Source organism: Rhineura floridana, chromosome 4 (genome assembly GCF_030035675.1).
Source record: "Rhineura floridana isolate rRhiFlo1 chromosome 4, rRhiFlo1.hap2, whole genome shotgun sequence".
Taxonomy (NCBI): domain Eukaryota; kingdom Metazoa; phylum Chordata; class Lepidosauria; order Squamata; family Rhineuridae; genus Rhineura; species Rhineura floridana.
Genome location: NC_084483.1, coordinates 59819315 through 59844613, shown reverse-complemented (window position 1 = coordinate 59844613; position 25299 = coordinate 59819315). Strand labels below are relative to the sequence as shown.

Below are 25299 nucleotides of genomic sequence, written 5' to 3'. Positions count from 1 at the left end.
GAGGGTTGTTAAGCGAGCATTTCTGAGTTCAGGACTATAAGTTTTGTAAGGTTTTGTTTTGAAATGAGTTTATGGGAAGCATCAGAATGGCATGGGGGGTATTTTCAATGTAACATTGCAGAATGTGAAAAATCCACGCTGGCTATAGTATACAGCCACTCTCGTGGCTGTATAATTTACCTTAATTGCTCTGCCCCCTTTTTGCTCCTGAGCCCACCCACCACTGGCATGTGGCCTTGGAAGGTTGCCCAGAAAGGGATTCAGACTAAAAAAAGTTCCCCACCCTGATATACATTATTTCAGTAATTGTTACAAAAACATGTAAGGCAGGGCAGTTTTATTATCTGCAGATAGGGACCTGAAGCATAAGGTTTGCTTCAAAGATATCTAGGTGAAGCAAGATTTGAACACGAGACTTCCCAGATCCAAGCTCATGTTTTTACCACTTGCTACACCAAAAGAATAGTCTTTCGGTAAAGGAATGTCAAAGAGAGACTCCAGTGTGAAACTGCTGAATTACAACATATCAAACACTTCAGTAGCCTGAATCAAGATAACAGGGCTTGGTTGTTTTGGCCACTGCAGGTGAGAATTGTACCCTCTGACCTTACTACCTACATTTATTTGCTTCTCTAAACTTATATGTATATATTCACTAACAGGCAAAAAATCCATGAAAGCTTAGGCCATGATAAATGTGTTCATCTTTTTGTTGCCAGAAGACTATTTTTTGTCATGACAGACTAATACAGCTCTCCCTCTGGAAAGTGTTATGCCAGCTATATAAATCCAGTGACTTAGTGGATTTCAGATATTTATATATTTATTTAAAATTCTGTTTTTATTACCATTTTAGTGGGAAAGGTTGGGCAGATCGAAACACACAGGCATCCCATTAAGGTAGGCGGGTCACCATAGGGATGACCTGTACCTGTTTAAAAATTCCTCTTACATTAACAGTGAGGACCTGGGTGTCACCCCGGATTGTTATTTTCCTTACTCATATGTTTAAGGCATTGGATTTCTCCACCCAGAGCAGGGTTGATAAAAATCAATGATTTTTTTAAAAAATGAATTTTTAAAATTGGATTTTTAAAAATTTAAATCAGATTTCAAAATTTTCTTTAAAATGAATTAGTAATAAAAGAGGCTAGGTCAAAGATACCATCATGAATACTAATTATATAACTTGTAATTATATTTTATGAATATGTTAACAGCAGTTTGTGGAGATGGGAGATAAGCTGATCTGTCCTATTCTGCAGGTGGTAAACATGAAGTGCACAATTTCTCTCTCTCTAGGCCTTGCCTCTCTCTAAGTGCAAAGATAGAGAGGGTCAGTGAGTAGAGAATTTGGGAAGATGGAGTAGATCTGAAGAGAGGAGATCACTGAAGTGGTAATCCAGCTCTTAACAGCAGTAGCCTCTTATGCAGGTATAGAGAGATTTTTTTCTTCCTTTGGACTAATTCATTCTAAATTGAGAAATAAGTTGTGTACTGAAAAAGCAGGAAAACTTGTTTTTCTTTTCCAGACAATGAACAAGGGAGACAAAGGTGAAGACGACGGAGTTAACTGTACCACCCAATATTTTAAGTTTCTCATGTCAACCTAGTTGAAATTGCCTAAATTTTATTTTTAATTTTTTTATATTTATCTGAATACTAAAATAATCATTCAAAAATCCATGTGCATGTTTTATTAATGTTATTGTTTGTTAAAGAAGAAAACTAACCAGAAGAATAAACAATCTTGTTAGTACAATTTAAAAGCCTGTTTGGTGGTGGTGATTCTGGCACACCATGTCAAAAATACCATGATTGATTGAACAATTGGAGCTGGTTCATCTCCTGAATGACTTCACAAGTTCATTCTGCTTTAGTACTAAAATGACCAAATTATCCCATTATTTGATTAAAATTAATAAAACAATTCAGAATAATTGCTCAGTGTGTACCTACCTAATGAAACCTACATCTCTGAATATGTATTAAGGTTGTATTAAACAATAATGTACTTCTACTAAAAAAAAAAGCTGATTTAATTTAATCTTCCTCAGTAATTATTTAAACTGTGATTTAAATCATGAAAATTGAGACCTTCAGAGAATCAATTTAAATTACAATTTAAATAAGTTTGATTTAAATCAAATCAACCCTGCCACAGAGACGTATTTTCCAGAATTTCAGAAAGATAGTCTTCTTAACTCGGGTCCCTAACAACAGCAGCAGCAACATATAGAGGGGGTACATTTCAAGTGTTTTTATGTCAGTATATTGTATGTTGCCATAAGGTTTAGAATAGTCCTGAAAAAGCACCAGGAAAAAGTCTCGTTAACAACATAGTAATCTGTTCAATGCATTTTGGTGGAAACTTCCTTGGGGACACAAAGAATCCAGTTTATTGAGTAATTCTAGTATGGCAACATCAGTGAAGTTTTGTAAGGTAAAATCACTTGCACTTTTAAGATACTATGTAGAAATATTAGCTAACCTTTCCCAAATGGTATATCATGGAAGATGAGGCAGCATGATTCTGTGAGTCTCCCTTCTCCCAAAGAGCTGTTCATTCCATAGAAAGGCCAGCTGCAGTAACATTTGCACCAGTTCTCTCTTGGAGTGGGGGGAGGGTTGGGAAGGACATTCTTTAAAAAAATGAGATACATGTAAATAAATGGCCAGAAGGCATGAAGTACCAAGTTGCTGGTGCCTCTTTCAGTAGAGCAGTCAAGGGGGCTAGGTGTGCTGAGCTAACAAACCATATTTGCATGGCAAGATTCTTCTATCCTCTCATCAGCTGGCCTACTGGGGAAAAAGGAGGGGTGGTTTTTCTAGGACCTGTTTCTACTAATAGACCAGTTCTGAATCTCCTGTTTCTCCTGCAATGTCTCTGTAGCTGATTTATTTATTTATTTTATTTAATTTAATTTATATACCGCCCTAAGCCCAAGGGCTCTTGATAAGCCACATCTGCACTTACCTCCCTGCTTTACTGTGAGCTGCTTGACATCCATGACTTCACCTTGCTTTCTCTTGCTTCTGCTCCTGTATCTATGTCTTCTTCAGATGTCAACCTGATCATTTTCCTAGGCCAGAAGAAAATGTGTGTGTGTAATGTCTTGCATTGTCGTTGGTAAGTCCTCTCTGATCATCTCCACCTCATGTCAGTGTAAGAAGCAGTAGCAAACAACTGGGGCGGAGGGAGGGCAGACAGAGAGAGTGCTCAGAATAAAGAGGCATAGAACCATAGTGTAGTACAGAATGTAGAAAGCCTTGTAGTGTGATGAGCTTGCACAGATGGCTTGGCAATCCTATGGGTCTGGAGGTACTCTTCCGCCATATTATCACTACAAGTGGAGTTCTGGGTGGGTAGGTATGTGGCAGCAAAGGTTAATATTGTCCTGTCTATTCCACAGAAGCACAAATCAGTATCATTGGGACTCAATTCTGCATAGGGTGGCCACTTACACATTACTAAAAAGAGCAAATACATGATCAAAAGAGAGGGCAAAAGAGAATATAGATTTGCATTAAATTTGCATATGCTAATTCATATTTACAGAAGATGCAAAATTAGAAATCATTACTATCCATTAGGGATATGATAGAATTCTGTCCAATTTGTATTTGGTACCAAATGTTCCATTAATTTTTTTATTCTCTATCGTTATGGATTGGATTTTTATGTAGCTATTTTCCGTGGCACCAGTGTGGTGTAGTGGTTGAGGTGCTGGACTACAACCTGGGAGACCAGGGTTCGAATCCCCACACAGCCATGAAGCTCACTGGGTGACCTTGGGCCAGTCACTGCCTCTCAGCCACAGAGGATGGCAATGGTAAAACTACCTCTGAATACTGCTTACCATGAAAACCCTATTCATAGGGTCAACGTAAGTCGGGATCGACTTGAAGGCAGTCCATTTCCATTTTCAAACATAATTGCACAGAAATAAATTCCATTGAACTCAAAAAGTATGCAAATGATCAAACCTTCTCCCTCCTATCCCCACCCTCTTGCCCCTTCCCTCTTACTTCCTTTTCCCCTCCGTCCCCATCCCCTTCCAATCCCCTCCTCCCCCTCCCCCCTCTGAATACCACTTACCATGAAAACCCTATTCATAGGGTCACCATAAGTCGGAATCGACTTGAAGGCAGTACAACCAACCAACCAACCAACCAATTTTTGAAAATGGATTGTTCTTTAAAAAAAAAAAAGCGTCTAAAATATCATTATTAAGATCAATAATTTAACTGAAATTTCTTTTCATTTATTGATATTTCCTTTCAAACTATCAATATCAATATCAGTATTTTGGGGGAGGGGAAAAAAGGATCGGTAAAAGTAGTGGATAGCAGACAAAGAATGAACTCAAATTGATCCCGGCGTGTTAGGTCAATGGATTGCTTTTGAAGCAGCACTGGCCAATGGATCCCATCTCAATTATCCGTACAACTCACCATAGCATGGAAGACTGTGATCAGATGACTGATCAGTCTTCTGTCCAAGTGCTAAATGTTGTTGGACAAATTCAAGGCCCCTGTTGTCCCTTCATAGGGTCCTTTATCTTTGATCATGACTGTCCTCTGTAAAGTTGGACACATGGTCACTCTAATTCCACACAGGTAACTTTCACACATAAGTGGACACAAAACAACGCTGAACATGAAAAGGAAATTTTAATAAACGTGTCTACATAACATGAGTTGGAAGTTCATTTAAAAGCACAGAGGAATGTTAAGACAAGTGGTCAAACTAGAAAGGTACTACCGAATTATAATTAGTTCATTTATTTATTTGGCCACTAAAAGACGGAACAGAATCTAGTAGTGAACCAATGCTTCAGTTCTTCCTGCTCAGCAGGTCGAGCAGTGATCAATCTATGCTCCATGGAAACATGGGCAGAATAGTTCTGGCAATGTTAAATATTCATAATAATAATAAATAGTTCACTTGGTGCAGGCAGTTATGTCTATGAAAGAAAACCTAATTGCGTACACAGTTTCTACATGTGTTACAGCCCCACAGTAGGAATCTACACCAAAGTATTTATTAGAAGGAATTTGGTCCGTACTACGTCACGTTTTCCATAGGGTAAAAAATAAAGTCCATCTATAGACATTTAGCACCAGACTGACAGACAGCCTGGCTAAAACCTGCAAAATGTCTATAAGAAAAAATGGATGGCTTAGATTTCTTGGTTACTTCATTAGAGTAATTACAAGCAAACTGTACAAGTACATGCAACACACATGATCTATGTGGAACTAACATACACTTTAAATAATCTCTTTTGTTTGTTTTTTCTCACTTTTTTCCTTTTTTGTTTTTTCTTTTCTTTTTCTATTTTTTTTAAAAAGCGTGCATGCAGCTTTGAACAATTCCAAGTCATGCTGCTCTATTTTGTGAGAACACAAAATCAATGGCCCAAAAAGAAGAGAACTTCTCAATGCACCTGCACATCCTGCAGCTTTTAGCACATTTTACAGAAAAACACAAGGTTTCAAGGCCAAGAAAGAACCTAAATGGAACACAATGCAAGGTTGTTGTGTTTTTTTTACTGTACCTCCCCTGCAAAACCCCTAAAAGTAAGATTACATTTGTTAAAAAAAGTCAAGCTTTGTGCTTGCATCAATCTCAAAGAAATGTAAACTGAAATTGGATAAAATTTTAAGTGCAGAGTATTTCAACTGGAATTTCCAGTGGAAAAACTAAACTCATACCATGCTCTAACCAGGGCAGACAAGTGTATCAAAAGTGACACATGTATCAGAGAAGCCTGGATACAGCTGAAAAGCATCAAATGCTCAACTCCATTCCTGGTCAACATTTGGGCAGCCAATTATACAGTTATACACATGAACATAAAGACTTTCCTCATCGGGCCCAATAAGACAACCGCTTTACAAACGGAATTGCTAATGTAAAAATGAAAAGCAAAGCTACTTTTTTTATCAAGTCTCCAGCAATAGTTGCAGATGCAAATTTCCTTCATGCAAAGTCTTAATGAAACATACAAAAATCATGATATATAATGTAAATATATTCATTTTTTCTTACAAAGAAAAATTATGATAATGATGATGATGATAATAATAATAAACTGAACTAAAAGTTGCTCATTTTATTCTGGTTTTCCACATATGTTAAGATTATGGACAACCAGAATGGAGGAATATTGGGACTGTTGTTGGCATCATATGATAACTCTGGAAGATGAACACTTTTAGAGATGCTTACAGAGATGTACTTCAGCCCTTTTTGGTTTTAGTTTAGAAAAAGAAAGGAAGGGTCTCTGTTAGCATCATTAAGACTTTTACAAAACTTGCAGGATAATAACACAGTAAAAATCAAGTGGAAATAACATACAGAAACACGAGGGAGTTAACACTGTTTGTGGTCTCCATGAAAAAAAATGGGAAGGGGGATCATGGAAAGAATGAGCGGTTCTAGTTTAATCTTAAAGGTTCCTCCTCGTTACGATTATCAAAAGCATCAGGGACATTTTGCTAGATGGATTGCCTGTATTTTCATACATTGCTTTGTTTGGTAAATTGAAGCCAACCTTTTAACAAACAGACATTGTTTTGGATAATCTACTACAGGCAAAACTTAAGTGATGATTGTCTCTTTTTTAAAAAAAAATGCTCCTCATTGTTGTAAATAGCTTTTTCCCCTCATTGGTTATCCTGGGCGATGATGACTTTGTTGGAGAGCACCTGCTGTTGTGTTCACTAAGATCGAATGCAGGGAGGCCCAGTTGAGCTTTCCAGAGACGATTGGGAAGCCCTGCGAGTCAGAGGAGTCAAGGTTGGATCCACCAGAGAAGAAGGTGGAAATAATTTATACCAGCCTATTACCACACTGGACAAATCAAGTTCTTCCAGCAGGATCTGTGCTACTCCCATGAAACATTTGTGATCCATTCGGCCATAGTCTCCCCAGACTATTACCTGCAAGTAAGGACAACAAACAGAATCAACACACTTCTAAGTGAATATATTGTTACATGCTCTCCAGTTTCAGGCAGTGTGAAGTTCCAGAGGTAGCACTACAGTGTTAGATTTCATTTGGATGGCTGAGCACTACAGACTTATGTTATCTTTGTAATAGTTCATTTATTTAAACATATACAACCAGATCATACTAGAAGAAAATATACTCCTATAAGCTGTAGGCACAGTTGCTAATCTTGCAAAGAAAGATCCAGTCCTCAAGAAGGGATCAAGGATGCTACAGCTTCAGAAAACTCATAATGCTATTTGCCCCTCTTTGTTTTTGCTCTTCACCCTTAGCTGGAGGCATCTCCCCTAAGCTCTAACAGGTTTCACATTGCAAACACTGGAGAGAAATTCCCAGCAATCAGGAGAACATCTCAAATCCTTGATGAAACTTAAGTTAATCATCCTGGACTATTAACACATCATCAACCTTTCAATGGCTATAATAATATTCTCATGATATGACCTCACCGTCTATGAACAAGGAGTGCATTTTTCAGAGGGAAAAAGAGGAGGAAATTGGGCACGTTACTACAAGCAATGGTGATGTAAGCTGAACTAAATCTTAGCTATGACAGAGTATGTCAGAAAACGGGTTTTCAATTGCTTGAATACCAGTGATGTTAATCAGAGACTGACATGAGCTGAAATAATTACTGACCTGAAGGACTTTACCATGTGGACTTTCATCAAAAACCAGTGTCTGTTGGTATAAAGGATCAAGGGTTTTCCTTGCAATCCTTGTCTTCTTCTTGGCTACACAAGCCCCATTTTCCAACAGATAAACTTTGACATATGGAGCTGTGAAGTATAATTTATATTAGTTTTTAATCATTTAAATTAATAAGCATAAAGAAAAAAACAAAAGAAAAGAAAAAGAAAAATTACTCATATATATATGTGTGTGTGTGTGTATTATATATTGATTCGATAAAGGAAGCCACAGACCTGAACTTACAAGAGAGAGAGAGAGAGAGAGAGAGAGTAAAAGGATGTGTAAAAGAAATGGCCTGTTTTTGGATCATAAAGCCATTTCTTATTCTCAATTAAAAATCAGATATAACTTTCAGAAGGCTCCACTCATATTTAACAAGCTCCTCTTACTTCGTTAGCATGACCCATGCCAATCAGAACCTTCTGAAGAATGTACAAGAACCCTCCTCCATGTCTTAACCCATGTATTGGTTCTGACAATCACAAAAAACAAAACAAACCCCTAAAACAATAAAAATTGTGACTATTTATGGAAGAAGTAGGAATACATAGGAGAAGTTGCTCTTTTATGAGTGTTTATTGTTTTACCACAAAAGAACTGAGCTGGAAATGAAATGTTTTCCCCAGAGAAGTGTCTGAAAATAGTAGTTTTCATTATACCAGTGATTCTTTTTAAGATTTTTTGCTCCTAGCTAGGAAAATTACAACTTACTGACTTGCCTGAAGTACCATTCTTTTTCATTTGCTTTCTATTAGACCTGGATACTTCATAGTGATGCAGTTTCCAAAGGCTTTACTGTATATGCAATGAAATGGAAGATCCTTCCTAAAGTTCTGACATAAACCTTTGGAATCTGTTCTAGTTTCAATTTTAAAGGCTTAAAAACATAAAATCATTATCTTTTAAAGCCCCATTTCAGAAGAGGTGACTTGCTATGTCAATTGAATTTATAGCCTACTGGATGCTTAAGACAAATGGCAAGGAAAATGAAAATTCAAAATGGATTTAAATGTATGCTGGTGTGTCCACAGGAAGTGAATGTGGGTAAAGAATATATTTTGATACATACATTTCTGACAAATTTTGCTATACCACTCTAGTACATAAAAACAACTCACAGGATTGAGGCAGTCACCATATCTACATGCTCTGATCTTTGTCAGAATTATGTATTTCTTTCCTTTATGTACTTAACATAGCGGCTAATTAGTAGCCAATATAATTCCTTTATCAGTGGTATAATATGATGGCAATATTCCGCTCCAGCAAGCAGTCGAGTCAATGCATTTTGGATTAGGTTCTGTGTCAACCTCAAGCGCAGTCCCACATAAAGTGCATTGGAATGGAAGAAAATGGTTAGACTATCCTGGTCCAGAAAGCTGGAAAAAGATACTTCTACCTACTGAAATCACCTGGGCCTCTAGTGACAGAGATGAATCCAGGAGCACCCCGGACTACAAACCTGCTCCTTCTGGAGGAGTATAACCCCATCCAAAGTAGGCAATTGACCAATTATCAGGACTGGAGAGCTGCTCACCCATCTTGTTAGGATTCAGAGTCAGTTTGTTGACCCTCATCCAACACACCACTGAGTCCTTGCACCAGTCTAAGTCTTGCATGTCACAAATATACACTGCACGTGGCTTGTTTAGGGAGCTGGCTGTACCGGGCACATCTGATCCCTCCAAGCCATATATACTCTAGGTGAAGATTGGAGTGCTTCCAGATGGTGGTTTATTGTGGAATCAGTGCACCTGATGCATGAATTTTTTCCACAGTATCCACATGACTCTGTTAGCATCTAAACGCCAGACTGAATTTTTCTCCATTTCATCCAGATTTACCCTTTCTGTGAAAAGCAAATAAAATAAAAAACGTTTGCCATTGACCCATTTATAATATTAAGCCTTCTGCATGGAAGCATCCTGGTACTTGATTTCCAAAATGTAAGATGGAAAATGCAGGAGTATGGGGTCCCTGTGCCATATTGTATCTACTTTTATTTTCAGGAGATGCCTGTGGGATTTCCAGTTTGTGCTAAAGCATCAAACTGGGAACGAATGAAATTGCAAGGCAGATGCACTTGTGGCCACTCTCAAGAAGGAACAGTTACCAGTGCTCATAAGGGATGAGGAAAGGTAAGGTTAAAAGTACAGGCATTTCTGGCTTTAAAAATGACATCACCACAAAGGTTTAGGGAACTGTATTCAATATTTATTTATTTATTAGATTTATTAGTTGCTTGATAACCAAACAAAAACAAGAAGACCCTGCAGCCACAGGAAGCCTTAGCAGCATACTATGAAAGACATCACAATCGAAACAAGCCAAATTATTGTATATTTTGGATTCTGCTGTTCATCACCATGTACAGCTTTTCTTACCTGGGGTAGATTTAGAACCAGGCTTTTGTATTAGGCCTCGGGCTCTAATAACTTCTACTTCTAATTGGCCTTTCTTATCCACCATTCCAATCTGAATATCACCTAAAAGAGAAGGGTCTGTCAGTATCATATTAACCAGCACAATAATCTTCCAGTTATTCACAGAAGGGTAAATTAGTTTTACGTTTTCCCCTGAATGTGCAGTTTATCAACAGGCTAAAATTTTGTCCTGGTCTTCTTACAGTTCACCAGTTTGTTTCTGAATGCATCATTTTAGAATATTTTAATTACATTTCAAATGAAGTAACTCACTCTCTTTTGTGTGACCAAGACATTAAGAAAGAAACGAGGAAACAAATTGGAATGACCAAAAACTGTAAAAGAATTAAAATTTCCAGTTTTAAATGTAATCAACTCAAAGTGTATTTGGAAATAAAAGAAAACCATAACTCAGATTCTCTCCAACAGTGCTTTATTGATTACAGAAGATTGCTTGGATACTAAAATAACTTAACTTAAGGAAGTTCACAAAAAGGCAGTATCCTGTCCTCTCCTCCCCACAGCAGCCCTCTGGGCTCCATCCCACATTGTCCAAGAGGGCCCCCTAACTCTCCAGAGGTGCTTTTCAGGGGATGCAGGTGGCGGCGGGACGGACGGACAGGACAACAATATTTAATTCTGTGAGTTTCCTTAAGTTAATGTATCTTAGGATCCAAGCCAGCTTATTTGTTATAGAATTCTATACTGTTTTCCTTCAAAATCTTCGTTATGGTTCATGGTACTTGACAAATGAACCTGAAAGTATCCTAATACAGGTCAAAATCATAACAGTGATCCTGATGTAAGGAATAAAAACATTATGAGAGATGCGTATTTCTAAAAAAAACATCAGCACATTACTGCCTAAACATGTTTTCTAAAAACCTTTTGATTTTGCCTCCAGCAGGCCTCAATGGTTATATTTCCTCGCTGGATCGTCACCTTGTAGTGGTGAGTGGGCTTGTGTGTTCCAATGAACCCTGTGAGCGATGCCGTCGGGAGTCATGTACTCCCAGCAGGGTCACCCATGGCAGTAAGGTCAAGGGAGAGGAACCAGACAAAGAACGATCCAAGAATATCATCAAAGGCAGAACCGGCGGAGGACAACAATGTGTATGTTACAACGGCTGTGAAGGTGGATGAAGGCTGCAGCAGATAAAAGACTTCCAATCATCGTGGTATCCATGCCATTGGATCAAAGCCTTTTTCTGTCAAGATTGCGTGTTGATCGTCGTGCACCGATCTCCCCACATAAAACAAATTCACGCACAGGCATCTTCCAACCAAACCAAACCAAACCAAACCAAAAGTCCCATGGTGATCAGCGAATCGCGATGGGGGCAGGACTGTGAAATCTGGAAGCCCCTAGTCACGGACCAGCACATGGGCGGTGGATACAGACTTAGTCGTCCTGTCTCAAGGACCGAGGCAGTTGACTAGTTTGGCAGCTATATCCATGACTGAGCAGTCCTATTCAGGATCAACTCTGCTCACCCCGTATGGGGAGGGGCTAGAAAAGGTGCCCTAAACATAGTCTGCCTCATCTCTCTCCCTGACTGGATTACCGCGTCCAGTGGGGTCATCACTTAGCAGTCGCAAAAGACAACTGAATTTTGGAACATGGAATACACGGACATTGCTGGACAATACAGATAGTGAATGTCTTGAATGCAGGATTGCCATCATCACGAAGGAATTGAGATATTTTAATATTGACATAGCAGCACTCCAAGAAACTCAAACAGCAGGAGAAGGACAACTGAAGGAAGAAAAAGGAGGTTATACCTTCTTCTGGAAAGGACTGCCTGAACAAGAACGACAAATACATGGAGTAGGTTTTGCTATTAAAAATGATCTTGTGAAGTTCCTACTGGCATTAATGAATGACTCTCAACTCTCTGAGTAAAACTCGCCCAAAAAAGCAGGCAACTATTCTAAGTGCTTATGCACCAACATTAGATGCTGATGAAGACATCAAGGAAAATTTTTATAATCAGCTGGACACCATCTTATCAGAGATACCTAAGGAGGATAAAATTATCCTCCTGTGCGATTTCAATGCAAGAGTTGGGCGTGATTTTGATTTATGGCCAGGAACCATTGGGAAAGAAGGAGTTGGCAATATCAATCTGAATGGACTTCTACTTCTGACTAAATGTGCAGAGCATAATCTTGTTATTACAAACACACTCTTTTGCCAGAAAGATAAATTTAAAACATCATAGAAGCACCCTTGGTCAAAGCACTGGCATCTCCTGGATTACATAATTGTCCGTGCCAGAGATCGTCATGATGTACTCCTCACTAGGGCCATGACGAGCACTGATGACTGCTGGACAGATCACAGATTAATTCGATCCACTATGGCTGTTAATATTGTTCCTCAAAGTAGGCTCCAAGGAAGAAAACCAAGGCGTAAAATGAACATCCACACCCTTCAAGATCCTATTAAGCGAGCCTGCTTTCAAACAACTCTCAAGAAACATTTACCTACTGAACTCTCTGAAAATGTTGAGGAACACTGGATTAAACTGAAGACTTCCATTATTGCAGCATGTGAACAAACTACTGGATACCAAACTAAGAAACATCAGGACTGGTTTGATGAGAATGATAGTGAGATTGAACTTATCATTGACAAGAAAAGGAAAGCCTTCCAGATATGGCAAAAAGACATTAACTGTGCTGCTAAGAAAAAAATCTATGCCAGTGCAAAGGCTGAGGTCCAAAGAAGAACTAGAGAATTTAAGAACGCCTGGTGGATAAAGAAAGCTCAAGAAATCCAGCACTTTGCAGATGCTCACGATGCACGGGGCTTTTTAATGCCACAAAGGCCATCTACGGACCAACAAATTATGGTACAAATCCCTTATGCTCAATAGATGGTAGTAAACTTCTTAAGGATAAAGAGTCTATTGCACTGCGTTGGAAAGAGCATTAGCACGACCTCCTTAATCGTAACTCTTATGTGGCTGGTGAGGTCTTCCCGCAAATCCCACAACAACAAATTAACGATGAGCTTGCAGTATCCCCTAATTTGGATGAAGTCAGTAAAGCCATTAATCAAATGAAGAATAACAAACCTAGTGGTCCTGATAGGATTCCTGCTGAAGTCTTTAAAGAAGGTGGGCCTGAACTTACACAACTTCATAAACTCATCGAAAAAATCTGGATGAGGGAGGAGATCCTGGAAGACTTTAGGGATGCCAAATTATCACTCTTTTCAAGAAGGGTGATAGAAAAGATTGTGGGAACTACCGAGGCACCCATTTTCTAGCTACCGCAGGTAAAATCCTTGCAAGGGTCCTCACAAATCGCCTCCTACCTATCTCAGAAGATATCCTCCCTGAATCCCAAAATGGTTTCCGCCCTTCCAGGGAGACAATGGACATGATCTTCACTGCACGACAGCTTCAAGACCTCTGTATATGGTGTTTATTGATCTGACTAAAGCCTTTGATACTGTAAATTAAACCGCTCTCTGGACCATCCTTCTGAAAATTGGATGCCCTGATAAATTTGTGAATATTTTGCAACTCCTTCATGACAACATGACGGCGACAATTTTGGATAACAATGGCTCTCAAAGTGATCCATTCAAAGTGGGATCAGGCGTCAAACAGGGATGCGTCATTGCTCCGACCTTATTTGCTATTTTCATTGCCATGATTCTATACCTTGTTGAGGGGAAACTTCCTACTGGTGTGGAAATCACATATCGAACAGATGGAAAGCTTTTTAATCTCAGTAGGCTAAAAGCAAAAACTAAGGTAATTACAACCTCCATCATAGAACTTCAATATGCCGATGATAATGTAGTCTCTGCACATTCAGAGGAAGATCTTCAAACTATCCTAAATGTCTTTGCAGAAACATATGGAAAGCTTGGCCTCTTGCTTAACATCAAAAAAACCAAAGTGCTTCATCAGCAAGTGCGAACCAATCCCTCTGTAGTACCATCAATCCAGCTTAATGGTGTGATGCTGGAGAAAGTTGATCACTTTTCTTATCTTATTTTCAAAGCCATTGTACTACCGGTCTGTGAAACATGGACCATCTATAAACGCCATTCCCAACTTCTTGAAAGATTCCACCAACGCTGCCTCCAGAAAATTCTGCAAAATTACTTGGGAAGATAGGTGGACTAATGTTAGCATTTTGGAAGAAGCAAAGACCACCAGTGTTGAAACAATGATCCTCCAATATCAACTTCGCTGGACCAGCCATTTTGTTCGAATGCCTGATCACCATCTTCCAAAGCAGCTACTTTACTCCCAACTTAAGGATGGAAAACAGAATATCGGTGGACAGCAAAAGAGGTTTAAAGATGTTCTCAAAGCTAATCTAAAAAAATGTAACATGAGTTTTGAGAACTGGGAAGCGTTGGCCCATGAGCCTCCCAATTGGAGGTTGGCCATTATCAAAGGTGCTATGGACTTCGAAGAAGCACGAGTACAGGGCAAAAGGGACAAACAAGCTAAGCGGAAGGCACATCAAACAAATCCTCATCGTGACCATCTTCCATCTGGAAACCTATGTCCTCACTGTGGGAGGCTGTGTGGATCCATAATTGGCCTCCAAAGTCACTTACAGACCCACTGTTAAAGATCTTACCCTGGAAGACAACCTTACTCGGCCACGAGTGATCGCCAACGATCCTAGAATAGTTCCCAACAGCAAATGCTTTGTTTTGTCTCTTCCCATTTTTAAATTCATGAACTGAAATCTCCTTATTTATTTATTTAGTAAATATACCCTTCCTTCCAAAGGAGCCCAGGGTGTCAAACATTTCTGGACTCTGAACAGCACCACCTGTGGTAATATCCCTTTAAGAGGTTATGTTTAGGAGGGAAACCCTATGGGAGGTTTAAGTAGGAGGGTGGAGCCTGAGAGCCAGAGGCAAACTGCAGGGGAGAGTTGTGTGTGAGGCAGAGAGCACAGAATAGGACCATGATGAAGTAAATACTAAAACTATCCACTGTTTGTTAAACGACCGAAACAACATTACACTGAAGAAATCTGGTATCAGTTTTTACTGGTGCATCTGAGACAACATCACACCACCCACCCACCCACCATACCTTAGTACAGCCTTCCCTAATTTGGTGCTATAAATTGTAATCCAAACTATCTGGACAGCACCAGGTTGGCAAAGTCTGCCTTCATGGGTAAGAGGCTCATATGAGGAGAGATGAGGTAAAGGGATTTATAAGCAATAGTGTGGTGGCAAATTCATAGGTGCAGGGTCCCTTCAAGATAGTCACGTCATGCCCCCCTTTCCACTTTCCTTTGTCTCCCTTGCTGTCCTCCACTACAATAGATGTCCCTAGGAGCCAATCAGCATGAAAGGGGAGGCTGTGTATTAGCTACTGAGAAGAGGCTTCACAGTGGCTGACTCACCTCCTTTCACTCTGGTTGGCTCCAATCAGCACAAAAGGACAAGTGGCTAACACATTCCCCTTTCATGTTGACTGGCTCATACAGAGGGACCTGGCTGGGACCTGATCCCAAAAAAGTAAGGGGTCTATGACCCCCCTCCAACCCTGGACAACTACGCCCCTGTTTATAAGTGAGAACTAGCACCCTGAAATGGGCCTAGAAGCTAATATCAGTTAGTGCTATTTCTCAGACGGTTGGGTCCTACTTTACAAATCATAGTCCTCTATTTCAAGGACTGCCCAATCCAAGACCAGTTTAAAGAGAAAGAACTGGAAAAGGGAGAGGAGGGGTCTTGAGGTTGTCAATCAACAGTCACCAACACCTGCAGAGCAGACTGAGCAGGCACATAGGTCATCTGATCACATCCTATGATGAGATGTATTGTATTTCTATTTACATTATAGTACTTATTTCTAAATGTGCCTATATGTAAATAAATTAGTGTGCATGGTTTTAATGCAAATTGGTGTTTTGTCATCTTATTTATTTATTTATTTATTTATTTATATACCGCCCCACAGCTGAAGCTCTCTGGGCGGTTTACAATAACTAAAAACATTAAAAACAAATATACAAATTTAAAAACACATATTTTAAAAATAATTTAAAACACAATTTAAAACGATTTGGAAATATGTTTCTTCTTTTTGGGGGGAGGATGCACATGTGGCCACCCTACCCTAAACTCCAGGTAAAAGGGGACCCTTGGCAATTCCTTACTAATATTCACTAATAGGCAAAAAACCTTGTGGTTTAAGAATGTACCTATAACCAACAGATATCTCTATCACTTTAAAAAGCAGGGAAATTGGGCAGTTATAGTGAATGCACAAGGAGAGCAGGAGACCTGACCTCCTCTCTGAGATATTGGACTGCCCTACAAATTGGTCAAAATGCAAACACAATTTGGGTTGGTCTTTCACAGTCCAATCCACCTCCTGTGTAGCTTGGAAGAACTTGGTAACATGCGCCTCTAGGTGACTGTTTTGTGTATCACCATGAAAATTTAGAGGGTTGTTAAGCAAGCGTTTCTGAGTTCAGGATCATAAGTTTTGTAAGGTTTTGTTTTGAAATGAGCTTATGGGAAGGATGAGAATGGCATGGGGGGTATTTTCAATTTAACATTGCCGAATGTGAAAAATCCATGCTGACTATAATGGCTGTGTAATACCTTGCAACTGGGCCTCAAAGACATTGTGGATAAAGAAGGTAGCAGAGACTGCAGTCACCTTACAGCACTTGCTCATTTAAAAATGGTAAAAAGGAGCCAGCAAAACTGAGAGCCAAAGTGGTGTAGTGGTTAGAGTATTGGCCTAGGACCTGGGAGACCAGGATTCAAATCTCCACTCAGCCATGAAGCTTGCTGGGCCTGTCATAGTCTCTCAGCCTAACCTACCTCACAGGATTTTTGTGAGGACAGAGAGGAAGGAGAACCATGGATGCCACCTTGAGCTCCTTGGAGGAAAGGTGAGATATAAATGTAGTAATAAAATAAATTAAATTTAAAAATCAAAGGAAAAAGTGGAGACTGGAATCAGCTGTGGTGGACCCTGACATTTGTTCCGTTGTCCTGGGTGTTGATGCCAAGTCTGCTGTCCAGCAGGCAGGCTACGGCTTGGTGCACTAGCTACAGCAGCTGATCCTTCTTTAAAGGAAGTCCCATTAGTATATCAATCTTGGGGTGTATAATGATCTTATTCTTATTTATTTGGATGTTAAGGACTAATGGGTTCAGTGGAATTTCCTTCCAATGAAGATGTACCCCTAGATTATCTTAGAAACAGATCATTCTGAAATAATCAAAATATGTTTTTAGAAAATGAATAATGCTACTGGGTTTCTAACATTTGACATTCTGGATTTGTATTTTGAGGTAGGCAGCTATGAATATTATTTCATTACTATGCAACTGTGCTCCGTTTACAAGAGAGAAAACCTAGTGTCTCTGGTATAGTAAATGAAGTGCTTGGGACAACTGTAGTGTTCAAGATCTGAAGTATCAGCAGGTGTTTTTAAAATGATCCTGTCCTATTAATACTCTGCTTCAGCAAAAATCACTTTACAGGAAAAAATTCTCAACCATGTCCCAGACGTAGGACACATGGCATTTACTCAGATCTAACCTTTGGTGCCTACCAGGCATCAGCAGAGGGTGCCACAGGCAAAGCACAGACCTTTTCCATCTAGATTTTTGATTCATATCTTGGGTACAAGAGAATCCTTCTAAAGTGTTCCTTTTTAAGGGGAAAAATATATTTGCTAGTTTTCCAGCCTGAACCCTCATAGAGCCTATTAAAAAAAGTAAAGGTATCAATAGGTGCCCATTTATCTGTTTTCCTGCCAAAGCCATATATGAACTAGGTTTAGAATTGCATTGCTTAAAAATGAGTAGGTTAACAGTAATTTTATATGCAATCTTATAAATGATTTATAGGAATTTATAACTAGCCAACCTTCTTGAACATGCTATATTTAGGGGGCGGGTTCTCAAGGCAATTGGAGTATATTTGAATGAATGAGATAACCATCAGAGAGATGCTGAGTTTTAAAGAATTCATATGAGATGGCCCATTCATTAAGACCCTCACAAGAGGGAGCCTTTGCTTTGGTGCCCCTATACTTAAAACAAAGCAGGGGGTGAGCAGAGATGGGGCCTTTCCAGTGGTGACATTTTCACGGTGTGTGTGGAATACTCTGCCTGGGACACTTGGCTGACACCCATTTTTATGGTCTTTAAGCACCAGGTGAGTACTGTTTTATCATCCCAGGCTGGATTTAAATTAGTTTATTGCTGTTTTAGCACAACTGATAGGGATGGGCCCAGAGATTCCTTGAGTGGAGTTCCACTGATGGAAGTGGAGAGGGAAGGCAATTTTGCCAATTTCCTTTTCCCTCAGCAGCGCCTTGAGATATGTAAAAATCTACTCTGGAAAGTTGGAGGATCCTCTGGAGCAGCATGGCAAGTGAGTGAGTGAATAAAGCCTCTAAGGGTTCCCTTTTATGTAATTAGCTCTTGTTCCAGAATTGACATTTCAAGTTCATAGCACCCAGCATGTAATGGAGCAGAGACAGCACACAAACACTGATGCCCAGCACATTTTGTAAAGTTTGGTGGTTAGGAAACAGAGATGGCATTATTCTCTTGTATCTCATTTCTCTCTAGGATCTCAGGCTGAGGACATAATTCAGTAGATAATGAAGAGGGGAAACTGGGACAAGTTTTAAAACTGTTTTGCTGGGGGGGAAGGGTGACTTCGCTTGTGCCTGCTTTTGAGACGGGCTCCCGCCTCAGAAGAAGCTTTTTCAGATATAAATCAGTCAGAACATTTTTTTTTTGACTGATGAAATTTCTCCCGGGCAGGGAGAAATGTAGAGATCAACCTCAAAAGCCTGTTTTTGTTGGGAGGACTGGATTTCATTAATTTATGAGAAAAGGTCCAGCCAGCAATGCCGGACGGACTTCCGAACAAGCTCTATCTGATTAATGCGACACGTTTATCTTTTCTTCAAAGAGAAAACGGACTAACAGGCAAGCACCCTTCTTTCTATCTTTTTTTTTTACTTGGTTTAAATTGTTGCAGCAAAAAGAGATTTGTCAAATGAATCAGCTTTAAAGAACTTCTGGGTGAGCTATAACTCTTCTCTGTTATTCACGAAATTAACAGCTTATCTCTGCTTCTATTGCAAAAAGCTGTCCTGGAAGTGCATTCTAAAGATATAAACAGAAGAGGGATTTCTATTCCGAGGAGAAAAAAATAAAAAATATGAACTTTGGAACATTATATTGTCTGGGACTACTCTCTTTTTGGTCTATTTTATTTTGACGAATCTGCTTCTTCACGACACCACTAACTGTTTTGATGCTGGGAACTAAATTTGTTTTGTATTCTTGAACATAGAGATATAAGGCAGGCTGCTCTGTTTATACTGTGATGTCATCAAGCCTGGAATATTAACCCAATTGTTGCTGAAATAAGAAGTGGTTCTTCTTTATTTTTGTTTTGTTTTGTTTTCGTGGTTTTAAAAATGGCAATCAAGAAAGTGGCTGAGAATCTGGAAGTAATTATGTTTCAGAAAATAATGGATGAGATTGAAATAACGAAAGAAACCCTGCGACAGGGCAGTAAGGAGCTGAAAATGGAACTGAGCAAAATGACGCAGGAGCTTAAAGAAATAGGGGATCCTGTGAGAGAGGAGAATGAGATCAGAGATGAGAAAAGAAAAAATAAAGGGAAGATACAAGCCCTGGAGATTGGAACAAATGTGGAATTGGAAAAAGATCTGGAGTTTATGGATATTAGAAATAAAATCTACTGTTTGGAATTTAACGTTATCTCTGAAGAAATTAATGAGATAAAGTTATCAATGGCTTGGATAATCTTCTGGACTGGAATGACGTGATGGAGCTTGATATAGAGAAAATCTATGGAATTAACTGCAGCCATGTGACAATGGAAAAACTCTCAAGAGATGAGCCAGTGCATTTTGTAAAAAAGAAGAACACAGATATGACTTTACAACAATATTTCAGCAACTTATTCAGAATTGATGGCAAGAAAATATTTGGGATAGAGGAAATTCCCATCAGACTCTTATTATATGACTATGGCTATGACAGCAAGATTATTATGGAATACTGATAATGGAAGATTGGACACTGAAATTACTGGACTTAACAGGACTATTGAAGATGGAAGACGGAATTAATATGGATAATGGAATAATGGCTATTGAAATTATTGGACCTAACAGATTTTGATGAGATGGATTAATCGATATGTTTATTTGGACTATGGTTATGACAATAAGATTATTATTATTGTTAACGAGATGGATTAATCGACATGTTTATTAGGAGAAAAATTGATAGATATATTTCTTAAAGAATTGAAACCTCTCTGACTTTTTGTGGAAAGAATAAAGTAATGTTCATGAGATTTGATGATTAATTAAGATAACTACTGGAGGAAAGTGATTTTATAATATAATTTAAGAGACAGGATTGTTATATATTGTAGACCTATAACTGATCTGCGAAAAATGGGAAGTCAACATTTTATTTTTTTGTTTAATCATTTTTGTTTTGTTTTGTTTTTTGTCTTTGAATGTTTTATGATTTTGTTTTGTTTGTTTTATGAAAATTTGAATAAAAATTATTGTAAAAAAAAACTGTTTTGCTGGGCATAGATATGTCTAGATATAACAAAGATCTTTAGATTCAAATTGTTTCCCATTAACAGTTCATTTATTATTTTATAACTTCCATCAGCCCCAGTCAGCATGGCTTACAGTCAGGGGTGGGAGTTACAGTCCAGCAAGATCTGGAGGACATCATGCTGACTATCCCTATCTCAGGGACACTGAAAGCTGTCTTATACCAAGAGTCAGACAAAAGGTCTATCCAGCTCAGTACTATCTAGCTGACTAGCGGCGTCTCTCCAGAGTTTCAGACAAAAGTCTTTCCCAGCTCGACTTGGAGATGCCAGGGATTGAGCCCGAGGAAGCTGTGCAAAGGGGAGAGAGGCAACGAATGGAGTAAAAGCAAGGGATGACAGGGTGATTGCAGAAATAATTCAGAGCAGGTGAAGGAGAAAAAGTGGCAGGTTGAGGAGAAAGGCAAGCAGTGGAGTGGAGAAGACAAGCAGGAAGAGGAGAAAGAAGGGACAAATAGAGTGTGGATTTCTCCTAATATATACATTGTTGCAAAGAAATGTTTCCTACTATGTGTTTTATTTTCACGAATATATGTATTTATATGCACACTTTACCTAGAATATCCATTTTATTTTCGCATTACTTGCCTTGAGATCTGCATTTCAATATACAGAGACATGCACATTTTGAATAATGGCTGTGTTTTGGCTCACGCATTGTTACAGAAAGTGCGTATTAGGTAGATTCCAGCTAAATGCCAGCTGGATCTAATTTCTCCCCCTTCCCTAGAATCTGCCCCTCTTCATCCTAATTAAAAAACTTCAGGCATTACTTTCAATGAACTCAAAGTGGTATACAACTAATTAAAACAAACTCCAAAGCACTAAACTGAAAGCCAAAGAACATAAAACAGAATCAAATGAATTGAAAAGTCCAGCTGAATAAAAACAGGTCTTTTTAAAAAAAAATGAGATAACTCCTATTGCAAAAAAGCAGTAAACACAAACATTAGCTGATTCCAGAGGCCTATTTGAAATGCCAGGTTGTGCATGACGGCACCCAGTATCGGGACCACACAGGCCACAGCAATTCATAAGGCCCTGCTCCTTGTGGGTACCCATTAGACTTCATTTAGTGGAAGCACTCTGAGCAGTCTCTCAGATATTGAGCAGAGTGTATGGGGTTGTATGGGAAGGTGATGGTCCTTATGATATCCCGGTTTGAAGCTGGTTAGGACTCTAAAGGAAGAACCAGCATCTTAAACTTAGCCTGGAAATCAGTGTAGAATAAACAATTTCAGTGTAATATGCTTTGATCCAATGTCAGTTCCCATTTGAGGAGGGCCTTGGGCAAAACGCTGCCAGTCAATCACATACCTGAATGCATCCCCTCTTCTGGGCTATGGTTACCACTGCTCATTCATTTATCTGTTCCCTTTGGGCCCAATCCATATCACCTCTCCTTGCTTGCTCACTCAGAGAGACCAGGTAGAGAGGAAGCATTAGCAGTCACTAGACTCCAGAGTTTGCCCTATGGGTGCCTGATGATGCCAACCCCTAACTCCGCTCTGCCCTAATTAAGCAGTTCCTGCTGGCAATCTGGGGGCAACATTTTGCATCATTTGAAGTTTCCAGACATTTTCCAAAGGCATCCCCATACAGAGTAGTCCAATTGCAGTAGTCCAATTGAGAGGTTGCTTAAGACATCAAAACTATTTCAAACAGGATATGGATGGACAGCCTGGAGGAAACTCAATCTATGAGTAGCACCACATTGTATCACAGCAAATGAAGTATCCTATTTATTTTATTTTTATTTCTTTAGAAAGATTTATAAAGCACTTAATAAAAGAGCTCTCTAAGTGGGGTACATTCTTCTAAGCAAAAACAAAGCTAATCTTACCCATGGCAGGGGTTGCTAAGGTCTGTCTACCTACTAGCTGAGCTGGTCCCAGTCCATCAAGGAAATCACTGAATTGACTGTCAGCACCCAGTCGGACTCCAGGAAATATTAGGCTGTAGTAAAACAAACACAGCAAAACAAAAGTAGTTCTTACAATGACTTACTATTTTCACACAGCCCTGCTTTATGAAATTCACAGCCTGGAAGAATGTTCAACTGCCAAATGAAATGAGAAACATAACCACACATGTGCAATATTCTTGAACTCAATAGGAGAATATCATGATACCAGTAAAGAACTTAATGGTGCTGTCTTTCATTATGGAGGGAAGGAATATCAGTGCATGTCCTTTCTAGAGAAAGCTAAATAATTTAGTGGAATGTAGAGTATGCTGGATCTAGATAGCTGTAAAGAATGGAGAGTTCCTCCTTATTGGGACTAACCTCCCCAAATTACTTATTGTATTTCATGTATTTGTTGAGTGATGCAGTATAGGGTATATGAAGTCATTCTGCTGCTTGAGGCAGAGCAATAAATGCCCCTACCCATCAGGTGCATCATACCCATATTTTGGCACCTGAATCAAAAAATCATACAAGTGCTTCTTTCTTCTCCCTGAGATTAAATGCCAGTAATAAATTATTATATAATATTGATAAATTAAATATTTATGTATTTATTATTTCATTTATATCGCGCCCTTCCTCCCAGCAGGAACTCTTTCATAACATCCAAAATCAGCTGCCTGAGGAGGCTACCTCACGCAGCCTTATGGTAGAACTGGCTCTACAGCTGAAGTTGGCAGATTGTTCAGGACTAAGGGCCATATCAGATGTGTGTGGAGGTGCAAAGCTCCAGCTGATTTTTTATATTTAATTGCATGTAACTGGCATACCGTGCATATTATTTTTTCATAGACATTGTAGATGAGATGAGATTTGTTTAAAGCAGGGCTTGTTACCATTTAAAATTTTCCAAAGTTAACCTCCCCCATGAGCTTTTAAGTAAATAATTGCTCGACATATGCTACAGTATACTGGAGTTTTTGTATCCATAGACATGTCCAAATGGAAATGATTCTGTACAAGTAACTGCTCTTAATTGTGCATCAGATTTAGATCTTTGCTCCTTGAGCTTCTATATTGCAATGTAGCTCTATTGCTGCCAAATGTGTACCTAACTGTAATCCCAAAAATGTCAGTAGAACAGCTGAGCATTCAGTTACTGTATATCATAATTATGAAGTCTGGAATTAGCCAGTCTTCCTCAAATGCCATTATGTAAACATTAGAACTGTCACCTATCAGACTGCCAATTCTACACCTGGGACCACGGTTTAATTTGAGCCTTGGTCAGCCAAAGCATGCCAAGGCTCAGTCATGGATCTCCCTCTCTTTTTGAAAATCTGATTTTCCAATATAACAATTCATAGCATAAATCACAATAAATTCAAACAATATAATAATTCACTAATAGGCAAAAAATCCTTGCTGTTTAAGATGGAACCTAACCAAAAGATATTTCTATCAAACTTTAAAAATCAGGGAAATTGGGCAGCTATAGTGAATGCACCAGGGGAGCATGAGACCTGACCTCCTCTCTGTGACATTGTACTGCCCTACAAATTTGTAAAAATGCAAACACAATTTGGGTTGGTCTTTCACAGTCCAATCCACTTCCTGCATAGCTTAGAAGTATTTGGTAACATGTACCTCTGAGCATATGGTGAGTGGTGGCAACACCTGCAATCAGGACTGCATCTCCAAAATGGAGAATTACATTTTTTGTGTTTGTTGGTGTTCTTACTTTGCTTCTTTCCTGTGTTACTACTGTTACTCTGTTTCTACAGAGAATCTAGCCTAGAAAATTATGGGAAGGGCAGGAGGAAGAAGGAGGGTAGGGTAGGTTTGATCATTTGCATGCTTATTGCGTTCAGTGGGATTTACTCCTGTGCAATCAATCTTTGGAAAGATGAAACTGACCTGGGGGAGGGGCAGGATGGGGGAAGTGGGAGGAGGAGGGGAGAAAGGTTAGTGGTAGGGAGGAAGGTGGAGGGGAGAGGGGGAAGAGTAGGGGGAGGGGAGGGAGGAAAGGAGATTGGGTGGGTGGGCACTAGGCAGAGGGAAAGCCCCTTTCCTTTCCAAATGGAAAACACTGTTAAAATTATCATTATTTGGGGGGGGGTCCCCACCTTTTTATTCTACAGCAGACTCATGTAGTCGCCCACCCAAATTTAAAGCAAAGCTGTCCCTGGCCACATCCACACCAGACATTTATTCTACTTTATACAGTTACGGCTTCCCCCAAAGACTCCTGGGAAGTATAGTTTGTGAAGGGTGCTCAGAGGAGACACCCTATTCCCCTCACAGAGCTACAATGGCCAGAATTCTCTGGGAAGAGGGGCTGACTGGTAAACCACTATGGCCACTGGAGTTCTGTCAAGAGGATAGGAGTCTAACAACTCTCAGCACTCTTCACAAACTACACTTCCCAGGATTTTTTTTTGGGGGGGGAAGCCATGACTGTTTAAATGGAATAAATGTCTGGCACGGGGGTGCCCCCCTGATTAGCCAAGCTAAACAGATGGCATTTAGAACACTGACAGTTGGTTCTTACTGAGCATGCCTGCATTTATCATAGACTCCAATGTTAATTTTCTTAAATTAATT

At 39.3% G+C, this 25299-nt stretch overlaps 1 protein-coding gene and 1 non-coding gene across 18 annotated transcripts in view; both read right to left on the bottom strand.

Annotated features, from left to right (window-relative positions):
- Positions 1–866: 866 nt before the first annotated feature.
- Positions 867–1017, bottom strand: LOC133384727 (U12 minor spliceosomal RNA). The gene has a single exon (XR_009762660.1). It is a non-coding gene; the product is annotated as a U12 minor spliceosomal RNA (small nuclear RNA).
- Positions 1018–4690: 3673 nt separating this feature from the next.
- The window catches only part of RIMS1 (regulating synaptic membrane exocytosis 1), a 542374-nt gene continuing 521765 nt past the window's right edge, over positions 4691–25299 (bottom strand). For all 17 annotated transcript variants that reach the window (XM_061623103.1, XM_061623106.1, XM_061623108.1 and 14 more), the window contains 4 exons: positions 22630–22742; positions 10096–10197; positions 7658–7797; positions 4691–6948 (listed from right to left, as the gene is read on the bottom strand). In XM_061623103.1, coding sequence (XP_061479087.1) covers positions 6730–6948; positions 7658–7797; positions 10096–10197; positions 22630–22742 — 574 coding nt within the window. In that variant the 3' untranslated portion in view covers positions 4691–6729. The remainder of the gene's footprint in view (positions 6949–7657; positions 7798–10095; positions 10198–22629; positions 22743–25299) is intronic.